The sequence below is a fragment of the Gorilla gorilla genome, chromosome 8, assembly GCF_029281585.2.
Source record: "Gorilla gorilla gorilla isolate KB3781 chromosome 8, NHGRI_mGorGor1-v2.1_pri, whole genome shotgun sequence".
NCBI classification, from domain to species: Eukaryota; Metazoa; Chordata; class Mammalia; order Primates; family Hominidae; genus Gorilla; species Gorilla gorilla.
This window is the reverse complement of record NC_073232.2, coordinates 111,666,884-111,679,488: the sequence shown is the minus strand read 5'-3', so window position 1 is coordinate 111,679,488 and position 12,605 is coordinate 111,666,884. Positions and strand designations below refer to the sequence as shown.

Sequence of the window (12,605 nt, the reverse complement as noted above, 5' to 3'; positions counted from 1 at the left end):
GTTATGTTAGGTTCTTGAAAAGATTTAGGAAGCTTTTCTTCTCTAAGAAGAGTTTTAAAACCTTTTTATTGGCCAGGCGTGGTGGCTCATGCCTGTAATCCCAGTACTTTGGGAGGCCGAGGCAGGCAGATCACGAGGTCAGGAGTTGGAGAGCAGCCTGACCAACATGGTGAAACCCCATCTGTACTAAAAACACAAAAATTAGCTGGGTGTGGTGGCACGTGCCTGTAGTCCCAGCTCCTCAGGAGTCTGAGGCAGGAGAATCACTTGAACCCAGGAGGCGGAGGTTGCAGTAAGCCAAGATCGTGCCACTGCACTCCAGCCTGGGCAACAGAGCGAGACTCTGTCTCAAAAAACAAACAAACAAAAAAAACCCACAAAAAAACCCTTTTTATTATGGAAAATTTCAAATCTATATGAAAGTAGAGAAAACAGTATAAAGAATGAATCCCTATGTATCCATCACCTAGCTTCAACAATTATCTGTATAGGGTCAATCCTGTGTATTTCCCTCTACCCCACTCCCTGCCTCCCTGCCTCCCTGCCCTCCACCAAAGCTGGATTATTATTTAATAGTAAATCCTAGACATCTAAATAGGTGTTTTAAATTGTAAAATTTTATGACTAATACATGAATACATTCATCTTATTTTTAAAAAAACGACTTATAGATTAGGCCAAAGTCCCTTTCAACCACTATTCCTACATCCTTGGATCCCTCCCCAGAGGTTGCCACTGTTAGAAGATTGGCGTGTGTCCCTCCTTGTATTTATTTATTTATTTATTTGAGACAGAGTCTCACTGTGTTGCCCAGGCTGGAGGGCAGTGGTGCGATCTTGGCTCGCTGCAACCTCTGCCTCCCAGGTTCAAATGATTCTCGTGTCTCAGCCTCCCGAGTAGCTGAGATTACAGGTGTGTGCCACCATGCCCTGCTAATTTTCTTGTATTTTTAGGAGAGACAGGGTTTCACCATGTTGGCCAGGCTGGTCTCAAACTCCTGGGCTCAAGTGATCCACCCACCTTGGCCTCCCAAAGTGCTGGGATTACAGGCGTGAGCCACTGCGCCCGGCTAGATAGACTTTTTCATGTGATCTTTTTCTTCCTTTCTCTTCAATCCTTTAGACAAATTGGGCAACATGTGGTTTATGACATTTTTCTGCTGAGAGACTTATGCTGAAACCTAATTAGAATTTTGAAGAGGCAAAATCAAAGATCTATAGGCAGAGAACTACATCATTAGAATGTAGTGACTCCATCTAGAATGGAAAACCTGGATTTGTGCTGAGCTGTGCCACTCACAACTGTGTATCCTTTGGGAAAAACATGTCTCTGAATCAGTTCCTCATGTTTCAGGGGATATAGACTTGACTTTAGAGGGCATGTGGGCATTGAGTATACATGAAAGCATTTTGTAAATGATAAAATATAGGAACAGAAAACCAAACACCGCATGTTCTCACTTAAAAGTGGGAGCTGAACAATGAGAACACGTGGACACAGGGAGGGGAACATCACACACGGGGACCTATTGGTGGGTGGGAGGCAAGGGGAGGGAGAGCATTAGGACAAATACCTAATGCATGCGGGGCTTAAAACCTAGATGACGGGTTGATGGGTGCCACAAACCACCATGGCACATGTATAGCTATGTAACAAACCTGCACATTCTGCACACATATCCCAGAACTTAAAGTAAAATAAATAAATAAATAAATAAATAAAATATGGCTTTTATTATTGCCTATGTTAGGTCACTTTAGGATGAGAGGAAGCCAGCCGGGCGCAGTGGCTCACACCTGTAATCCCAGCAGTTTGAGAGGCCAAGGCAGGCAGATCACAAGGTCAGGAGTTCGAGACCAACCTGGCCAAAATGGTGAAACCCCGTCTCTACTAAATATACAAAAAATTAGCCGGGCATGGTGGCAGGCGCCTGTAGTCCCAGCTACTCGGGAGGCTGAGGCAGGAGAATCACTTGAACCTGGGAGGCGGAAGTTGCAGTTAGCTGAGACCATGCCACTGCACTCCAACCTAGGTGACAGAATGAGACTCTGTCTCAAAAAGAAAAAAAAAAAAGATGAGAGGAAGCCAAGGAGAGGAAAGTAGTACTCATGCATCACCTCTGTTTTGTTAGAACATACTTCTAAGGATTAATAAGCCTGAATTCTAGAGATGAGGAGTAGCACAGATTGATGTCAATGACAAGTTAGGAACACTGTTTTAGAGGCTTATGCTAGAGGGTAAGTTTGATCTTAGGATGGGTGCTGAAGAGATGGGTTTGCCTTCCAAGGCATGTGCGTGCATGCACACACACACACACACACTAATGTGGCCTCGGTGTGTCCTCTGCCTCTGTGTTCAGAAGGGAAGCTTCTTCTAGTGTCAGACCTCCTGGGTTGAAGACTGGCACTCCTGCTCAGTAGCTGGTAACTTTGAGCAAGGTTCTTCACCTCTCTCAGCCTCAGTTTCCTCAGTTGTAAACATGGGCAAATCATAGTACCTTTTTCATGTAGTAGTTGTAAGGTTTTGATGAGATAATACGATTAAAAGCCTTAGCACAGAGCAGGCACAGAGTAAGTACTCATTATTACCTTATGTTTGTAAATATTATCTGACCTCACCATTATCAGCCTGTGACCCTGTTTCTTCTCTTTCAGGTAGGAGGTGTGCAGTCTTTGGGGGGAACAGGTGCACTTCGAATTGGAGCTGATTTCTTAGCGCGTTGGTACAATGGAACAAACAACAAGAACACACCTGTCTATGTGTCCTCACCAACCTGGGGTGAGTCTTTCAGCTGAAGTGAGAGGAAAAACAGAAACCAGAGAGAATTATCCTCATGACTCTCCCTGGTTACACAGAAAATGTAATCCAGCCCTAGAACAACTGACTGTTGGGAATGGCTTGAACAGTGGGTTATGGCAGTGCATGAGAAACCTGCTGCTCAAAATCAAGTTAAGAATACTCTTTCTCAAGACTCTTTAGACTTGTATCTACCAAGGCTATGTTGAAACTCCCCAGAGGAGGCATAGAATGTAGATGCAGGAAGTACCATTGTAGTAGAATATAAGTCTGGCATTAATGTGACTGGTTGAACTTGTTCTTGGTTACAATCAGTCCTCTACATCTTAACCCCCAGCCTGGATGATGCCCAGTGGACATTGAGCCTGGGAGGGCCCTGGAAGCTCACTTGCATCCTTTCCACTCATGCCTCCTAGTGTTTGTAAAGTGCTTAACTTTTTACTTCTTTGCATGCAGAGAATCACAATGCTGTGTTTTCTGCTGCTGGTTTTAAAGACATTCGGTCCTATCGCTACTGGGATGCAGAGAAGAGAGGATTGGACCTCCAGGGCTTCCTGAATGATCTGGAGGTGGGTGATTTAGAGGAAAAAGTAGAGAATTGCATGGTGTCGGGAATCTCAGGCAAAGTCTTTGGACCAGTTGCTAAGTGAAGGAGTCTGAGACACCTTCCCCATACCTGATGGTGGTTTCTGACATAGCATGTAAGAGAGAGGGCACAAAAGAGACATGAAAGAGTGACAAGAATATGGTTGCCCTTTGCCCTCCATCACTGACCAATCTGCTGCTGACTCTGTCTCCCAATATTCCCATCAGTGTCAGAGCTGACATAGCTTCCTTATCCTCAGAATGCTCCTGAGTTCTCCATCGTTGTCCTCCACGCCTGTGCACACAACCCAACTGGGATTGACCCAACTCCGGAGCAGTGGAAGCAGATTGCTTCTGTCATGAAGGTAACTGCCCCTTCAGAGCATCTCTTAAAAAATAGTATATATTCTTATTTAATGTATTTAGAAGCAATACCTGTTTGCTGTTTGCTGAGGAATTAGGAAAATGGAGAAAAGTCCAAAGAAGAAAATAAGTATTAACTGTAAATTTTATTACCTAAAGAAAGATACTGTTAATGTTTTGGTAGATAGAATGTCAGACTGTGTGTGTGTGTGTGTGTGTCTAGTTTTATGTACGTTTTACAAAGATGAGATCATTTTGTCTGTACTGTTTTGTGCAACACAATTTGTTTTTCATTTTCACTTCTTTATATACATGTCATTGAATATTTTGCAGCATCATTTTTCATAGCTATATTATATTCCTTTCATGGATATGTCATATTAGGGATGGGGTAAATCATCTGATGAATATTTAGGTTTACTTCAGATTGCTTGATCTGATGAAAAATTATGTAACAAAATTTCCTTTTATTATTTCTTTGGCGTAACTTTCTAGGTGGGAATTCCTAGCTGAAAGTGTGTATATTCTTCCTTAATGAGTTTGTAGAATACTTATTAAGGAACTGCTGTGTATTGGACACTGTGGGAATACAGTATTGAATGGAGCAGATGCAGTCCCTACCCTCAAAGACAGACAGCCTGTTTGGGGAGATGGACGAGTACTAAGGCAGCTGTGATGCTGTGAGATAGCTGTGTTGACAGTGTTATAGGGGGGTACATAGCCCAGACTTTGGGCAGTGTATATGTGGGAGTTGGGGGGTTGGTGGCAGGAACCTTCCTGGAAGCAGTGGTTTCTATGTTGAGTCCTGTAGGATGGGGAGGAGCTAAGAAGGCATCAGCAGACAGGGGTTGACAGGGAAGGGATGTGCTCTGCAGAGGATGGAGCATGGTCAGAAGCCCCAGGCAGACATCATGGGGAGTGTGAGTGATGAGGCTAGAGTGAATAGGGGCAGGGTCTGTGCTGAGGCTTGGACTTTATTCTCAGGGCAGTGGGGAGCCACTGAAATCTTGGATGTCGGGGAGTGACATGATTGGATGTGCATGGTCTTAAGGCCACCCTGATGTCATAGCAGGGAATGGGTCAGAGAGAGGCAAGACTAGACAGGCCGTGGGAGCAGTTAGGAAACCATTGCCATAGCCCAGGTAGGAGTTGATGGTGACCTGGATGAAGTAGGTAGCAGTGGGGACAGTGAGATGCAAAAGGATTTGGGAGCTCTGAAGAGACAGGACTGATGAGACTTGGGGAGTGCCAGGATGTGGGGGATGAGCTGCAGAGTTAGGAGTCCAGATTCCCCCCAGTCCCGCCTAGTCAAGATAAACCTAAGAGATGGGAATCAAAGTACAACCAAAGATTTGGACAGTTCCGGGGAGGGAAGTGGTGTTCACTCAGAGAGCACACCTGTAGAAGCAGGTTCCCTGTGGAGAGCTCTTTGAGGAGATGAGTGACAAGAATGGAGGCTACTCTGTTCCCTTCCTCTTGAGTACCTAGCAGAATAGCCCATGAGGAGCCCTGGGGATACCAAGCCTACACTTGACTAAGGCTCTCACGCCAGAAATTCACAGAGGAAAATCCACAATGTAGGACATTGTCTCCTTGCATCAAAAGTAAGCCCTGTTTCTCTAAGCTGAATTGGGACACTCTAGGACAATTTGCTTTTAAAAAGTAAAGTTTACGGAAAAGGTTACACTTGTTGGTTGTAGAGAGAAATGGATGTAAAGTGGTGCTTGGGTGCATATAGTCAAGAAGTAGGAGAAATGGACAGCGTTTGAAATTCCCTCCAGGCATCAGCTGGGGAAGGAAGGCCGGTGTCTGAGGTTGGTGCCAGAAGGATTTCCTGCCCTGACTCACTTTCCTTCCCCGCAGCACCGGTTTCTGTTCCCCTTCTTTGACTCAGCCTATCAGGGCTTCGCATCTGGAAACCTGGAGAGAGATGCCTGGGCCATTCGCTATTTTGTGTCTGAAGGCTTCGAGTTCTTCTGTGCCCAGTCCTTCTCCAAGAACTTCGGGCTCTACAGTGAGTGCTCTCCTGAGGAGTTACAGCCCCACCTCCTCGCATCACTCCCTGCTTCAGCAGCCACAGCTGATTCTGGTCCCTCTCTTTAGATGAGAGAGTCGGGAATCTGACTGTGGTTGGAAAAGAACCTGAGAGCATCCTGCAAGTCCTTTCCCAGATGGAGAAGATCGTGCGGATTACTTGGTCCAATCCCCCCGCCCAGGGAGCACGAATTGTGGCCAGCACCCTCTCGAACCCTGAGCTCTTTGAGGAATGGTAAGGGGCTCCCAGTCTGGTGGGCCGGGGGGTGGGGAGTGCAGAACAGTAATTGTCCCAGTACATTTAACTGGGTCTCTTCCTTTCATTTTGGCAGAAGCAGGATAAAATTACTTTAACTTCTTTGACTCTCAGATATTTGTAAAACAGGGGCTGATATCTACCTCACACGTGCATAACACAACACCTGGAAGACAGGAGGGGGCACTCGATGAATGGTAGTTTTCCCCAATTTCCCCTCCACCCAGTCTTCCTCCCCATGAAGTTGGAAAACCCAAGAAGGTATTCCCAGCAAAATAGAATATCGAACGTCTAGGCAGTTTAACAGTTTGGGAGCTCTTGGTTTTTATCTGTAATTTACATACACTTTATCTTATTTTAGAACAGTAATTTTTATATAGTAGCTAAATCTGCAATCTTTATTTAGTAAGTCCTGATGAAACATATTACCCTATTAATATCTATAGCAGCACCTCGGTGAAGCCTGAGTTGAAATGTGAGTGTATTCTAGCCAGTATACCCAAGACTAGCACTAGACTCACTAGTAAATGCAGTCCTTTCCTTCTGCCCCCTAAGTCTCTCTCTCTGGTATGTTAATCCACCCATCCAGACATCCACATGCCATAATAGGCAGGTTATGATCCCATTGTCAGCTGTCGTTTAAATTACAGTTTTTAAACCTGTGTGTTTTCGGGTACCATCTTTCCTGTCTGGATTGGTATTTACGTCGCTGTCCATGCTTCAGGACAGGTAATGTGAAGACGATGGCTGACCGGATTCTGACCATGAGATCTGAACTCAGGGCACGACTAGAAGCCCTCAAAACCCCTGGGACCTGGAACCACATCACTGATCAAATTGGCATGTTCAGCTTCACTGGGTTGAACCGTAAGTGGCCCCCACCACCTCCAGCCCATGCGTGCATGTAGACACACAACATTCCTTTTAGTCGCTCGCCTTGAGCTGAGCTCACCTTCACAGCCTTTGCCTAATTGGGCAGCCATTGCTTTGGACCAGGACAAGTTAGGTTTTCTTAGGGTGTCCCACCATCTCATAAACTCTCTGGGTCTCAGAAGAGTATTGTGGTCTGCCCTGCTGACCCACAGCCAAGATATTTCCGTGTTTGCGGGCTGGGAAGTGGCTCAGAGCCAGCTGGGAGGTAACAGGATTGGTAGCTGGGAGCCTTAATTTATGAAAGGTTCTTATAAATGCTCAGGTACATTTTGGGTTTGCCTTAATCCTGAATATAATGATTATTCAGGGAACTGATTTCTTAACAGGTCTTTCCTATTTCTAGGTATTATCCTCAAAAAGAGATTACAAAGTTATCTCTGCATTTCATAAACAAGAACCTAGATTGGGCTGGGCACAGTGGCTCACACCTGTAATCCCAATACTTTGGGAGGCCGAGGTGGGCAGATCACGAGATCAGGAGATCAAGACCATCCTGGCTAACACGGTGAAACCCCGTCTCTACTAAAAATACAAAAAAATTAGCCGGGCGTGGTGGCGGGCGCCTGTAGTCCCAGCTACTCGGGAGACTGAGGCAGGAGAGTCACTTGAATCCAGGAGTCAGAGCTTGCAGTGAGTCGAGACCGCACCACTGCACTCCAGCCTGGGCAACAGAGCGAGACTCCGTCTCAAAAAAAAAAGAACCTAGATTGGTGGTTGGAATTAAAAGCTGATTGAAAATCTAGTAGGTGGTCATGCATGGTCTTGGTCAGTTGTCAGTAGGGCACATCTGCCATCTGCAGTCCCATCTGATGACAGAAGAGTCATTTCTTCTTTTTTTTTTTGAGATGGAGTCTTGCTCTGTTGCCCAGGCTGGAGTGCAGTGGTGTGATCTCGACTCACTGCAACCTCCGCCTCCCGGCTTCAGGTGATTCTCCTGCCTCAGCCTCCCGAGTAGCTGAGATTACAGGCGTCATTTCTTTAGTAATTCCCACAGTGCAGATGTGGTGACTCACCTGTGTGTCCCAGTGACTCTAGGGAGGGATGTGTGGCTGGCTTCGTTTGTAGGCAGAATGGCAGAGGCCGTGGGGAGGTATTTAACTGGGGCCATCACAGTGCCAGTGTGAAGTGGGCTCAGAAAAATCCAAAGGAAATAAATATAAATGGCAGTTAATAGAGCTTGTATTGTGGACCCCTCAAAATACTTTGGGGTAAAATGAAGCTACCTAAGAAAATAAAGAAATAGCTCAGTTAGCTGTAGATGTCCTCTTGACTGAGGAACAGAGAATTAGTTCACTCACAATTATAAAAATATTACATGTAACAGAAATATTAATAGTCTTTAGTAGTAATAGTCTAAAAGCTCACAATATGGGAATGTCTCCCTGTAAAATATCCATATCTTCCCATTATCCACAGGAGGAAATTAGTTTTATTAATATCATGAATTGGAAAAATGATGAGAATAGAACTGTGCTTATAACACAAAAGTTATATTTTTAGCGCTCGACATCTTTGCCCTTATTAAAAACAGGGGTTTTGTTTTCCTCCCAACTTTTTTTTTTTCTTTTTGAGACAGAGTCTTGCTCTGTTGCTCAGGCTAGAGTGCAGTGGCACAATCTTGGCTCACTGCAACCTCCACCTCCTGGATTCAAGCGATTCTCCTGCCTCAGCCTCTCAAGTAGCTGGGACTACAGGCATGAGCCACCACACCCAGCTAATTTTTGTATTTTTAGTAGAGACAGGGTTTCACCATGTTGACCAGGCTGGTCTCAAACTCCTGACCTTAAGTGATCTACCTGCCTTGGCCTCCCAAAGTGCTGGGATTACAGGCGTGAGCCACTGTGCCTGGCCTTTTTTTTTTTTTTTTTTTGTTTCAGACAGGGTCTCGCTCTGTCACCCAGGGTGGAGTACAGCGGTGCAATCTCGGGCCACTGCAACTTCTGCCCCCTGGGCTCAGGTGATCATTCCACCTCAGTGTCCGAGTGGCTGGGACCACAGGCGTGAACCACCATGCCCGGCTAATTTTCTGTAGAAACGGGGTTTCACCATATTGCTCAGGCTGGTCTCAAACTCCTGAGCTCAAGTGATCTGCCCGCCTCCATCTCCCAAGGTGCTGGGATTACAGGCATGAGCCACTGCACCTGGCCAGAAAAGTTTTAAACATACAGAAAAGTTGGAGGAATTGTACAGTGAACCCCTATATATCCGCCACCTAGTTTCTACAATTCTCACATTACAATACTTCCTTTGTTATCTTTTTTCTGTCAGAATGGGGCTTTTAACCTGGAATCCCTGGATGTACGTTTAGGAGAACTGTGAAGCCCCTGAAATGATGTTTAAAAAATTGTATATGTGTATTTTGGCCCTGCTCTAGGGAAAGAGTCCATAACTTTTACTAGCTTTTCAAACTGTGACACTTCCCTTCTCTGAAAAAGTAGAAAGGCCTCATTTTTACTAAAACAAAACCAAAAGCCAGGGTAGGAGTCGTTTAATCACTGCCTCAGGGCACAGGCTTTTAGAAAGAGTGGCACACCCAGGGCTGTGTTGGCTTGAGGCTCTATCCCCTTGGGTGACCAATTCACACAGGTAAACCTCTTTTTAAGCTTGCTTTCTTTGTTCACTGGTTTGGAGGGGTCAAGGGAAAACTTACCCTTTGCCCTCTGAAAGTTTGCTGGAAATCAGCTGACAAGAGGCAGATTAATAGGAGAAAAGGCATACAAAGTTATTTATTTATTTTTGAGTCAGAGTCTCACTCTGTTGCCCAGGCTGGAGTGCGGCGGCACAATCATGGCTTACTGTAGCCTCAACCTCCCAGGCCCAAGCAATCCACCCACCTCAGCCTTCGTAGTACCTGGGACCACAGGCGTGTGCCACTATGCCCGGCTAATTTTTAAGATTTTTTCGTAGAGACAGGGTCTCCTTATGATGCCCAGGCTGGTCTTCAACTCCTGGGCTCAAGCAATCCTCCCTCCTCGGCCTCCCAAAGTACTTGGATTACAGGCATGAGCCACTGTGCCTGGCCAGCATGCAAATTTATTAACTTGCACAGGTGTCTTACAAAATAGAACTCAAATAAATGGCCAGATGATTGATGCTTTTATACCATCTTGGGGTTATAGAAAGAATGGGAGCTTGGAGCTTGCCAAAACAGATTATGGCAGGCAGAGAAGAGAAGGCCTGGTTAGCAAAGGTGGTCTTGTTATATTATGTAGATAAGACAGGTAGCAGCCCTCGGAGAAAATAGCGGTAAAGGTCTATTTCTTTTAGACCTTTAAAGGCATCACACTCTCAGTTAATCTCCCCTAGATCTGGACAAGGGAGGGCCTCAGAGAAAGCCTAGCTGCAGCCACACAGATTTTCTCTACAGATACAGATCTCTCCCACAAAAGACAGCTTTGCAGGGCTACTTCTGTATGTAGGCCCTCTCAACAGCCATCTCAAAATACGTCAAAGTATATGTTGGGGTGAACTATTTTGGTTTCCTTCAAGGAGCACTGAGTCCAGGGTCCAGATTTTTCACTTCCGTAGAGAGGCAGTGTAGCATCACGGAGGCAGTGTACAGCCCAGACTTGAAATCCTGCCTGAAAATCCCACATCCACCATTGACCAGCTGTGCAACCTCGGAAGGCCATTTAATGTCTTTATGGCCTATCTGTAAAATGGGCATGATAAAGTTATTATCAGGATGAACCAAGATGCAGTGCTTAGAACACTGCCTGGCACATAGTGTTCACTCCTCTGATTATGATGATTTTATTATTATTCCATTTCCTCAGGTTGGTGGTATCTTAAAGGTACTAATTACTTAAGCAATAATTCACTAAAATTCTTTATTTTTTTGAGACAGAGTCTCACTCTGTCACCCAGGCTGGAGTGCAGTGGTGTGATCTTGGCTCACTGCAACTTCCTCCTCTTGGGTTTCAAGCAATTCTCCTGCCTCAGCCTCCTGAGTAGCTGGGACCATAGGCACATGCCACCACGCCTGGCTAATTTTTGTATTTTTAGTAGAGACTGGGTCTCAGCATGTTGGCCAGGCTGGTCTCGAACTTCTGACCTCAGGTAATCCACCAGCCTCAGCCTCCTGAAGTGCTGGGATCACAGGCATGAACCACTGTGCCCAGCCAAATTCACTAAAATTCTATCAATGGATTTGCCAAATAGCAAAACTGCTTTAGAGACTGCTGTATAAAGGAAGTACAGGTAGTCTCTTCTTACCCATATGTGATGCATTTCTGAAAACATGGAAAAACTACTGCATCTGAGAGAGAGCTGAGAAATGAACAGAAGTCTGATGGTGCCAGGTCAGAGAGGTCTGTGTCATTTCTCAGCTCATTGGTTAATTCACACAGGATTGATCAGGTACCTCATGCATGGGGCCTTACCCAATGTATTGTAAAAATGAAATGTCAAAGGGAGGCTGCCGCGGGTACTCAATGCAAGCCCAGGTTAGGGAAGAACTAAAGGAAGCACTTCATAGCCAGCATTTCATATCGCTGTCCGTCTGATGGTTGTTTTTAGGTGATAGGGGTGTCCCGGTGGGTATAATGTATAAGGCTTGGTTGGAAGGCAATCTCAGATTAAAATTCCCATCAGTAGTAGCCATATTGAATTTTCTGGGGATTCAAAGGTGAACTAGTAAGAGTACTTTCCAGAATCTAGTGAGTATATTTTTCTGTTTGTCAGTTGGACAAAATAGCGCCTTTTGTTTTGCTTCTCTCTGTTAAGGGGAAAGAAGTAAAGCTGTAATTGTCATATAATTGCTGAGCCTCCACTGCTTTAAGGATCCCCTCTGCTCTGATTATGTCTTCTTTTGGTTTTCAACAGCCAAGCAGGTTGAGTATCTGGTCAATGAAAAGCACATCTACCTGCTGCCAAGTGGTCGAATCAACGTGAGTGGCTTAACCACCAAAAATCTAGATTACGTGGCCACCTCCATCCATGAAGCAGTCACCAAAATCCAGTGAAGAAACACCACCCGTCCAGTACCACCAAAGTAGTTCTCTGTCATGTGTGTTCCCTGCCTGCACAAACCTACATGTACATACCATGGATTAGAGACACTTGCAGGACTGAAAGGCTGCTCTGGTGAGGCGGCCTCTGTTTAAACCGGCCCCACATGAAGAGAACATCCCTTGAGACGAATTTGGAGACTGGGATTAGAGCCTTTGGAGGTCAAAGCAAATTAAGATTTTTATTTAAGAATAAAAGAGTACTTTGATCATGAGACATAGGTATCTTGTCCCTCTCACTAAAAAGGAGTGTTGTGTGTGGCGGCCACGTGCTTCTATGTGGTGTTTGACTCTGTACAAATTCTAGTCCCAAAGATCAAGTTGTCTGAAGGAGCCAAAGTGTGAATGTGGGTGTCGGCTGTGGCATTAAACTCATCATCTCAACCCAGAGTGTCTGGTCTCCCTGCTCTTTCTGCATGGTTGTGTCCCTAGTCCTAAGCTTTGGTTCTTTAGGGTGACTGTGGTAAGAAGGATATTTAATCATGACATGCACGGACACATACATATTTAACTGAAACAGAAGTTTTACCAAACAGTATTTACTCGTGATGTGCGTAGTGCATTCTGATATTTTTGAGCCATTCTATTGTGTTCTACTTCACCTAAAAAAATAAAAGTGTTGATCAAGA

At 45.2% G+C, this 12,605-nt stretch overlaps 1 protein-coding gene across 1 annotated transcript in view; it reads left to right on the top strand.

The window, feature by feature from the left end:
• Nucleotides 1–12,605, top strand: part of GOT1 (glutamic-oxaloacetic transaminase 1) — a 34,211-nt gene extending 21,606 nt beyond the window's left edge. The window contains exons 3-9 of the mRNA XM_004049928.5: nucleotides 2,655–2,778; nucleotides 3,253–3,365; nucleotides 3,642–3,746; nucleotides 5,608–5,758; nucleotides 5,848–6,013; nucleotides 6,759–6,901; nucleotides 11,792–12,605. Coding sequence (XP_004049976.1) covers nucleotides 2,655–2,778; nucleotides 3,253–3,365; nucleotides 3,642–3,746; nucleotides 5,608–5,758; nucleotides 5,848–6,013; nucleotides 6,759–6,901; nucleotides 11,792–11,931 — 942 coding nt within the window. The 3' untranslated portion in view covers nucleotides 11,932–12,605. The remainder of the gene's footprint in view (nucleotides 1–2,654; nucleotides 2,779–3,252; nucleotides 3,366–3,641; nucleotides 3,747–5,607; nucleotides 5,759–5,847; nucleotides 6,014–6,758; nucleotides 6,902–11,791) is intronic.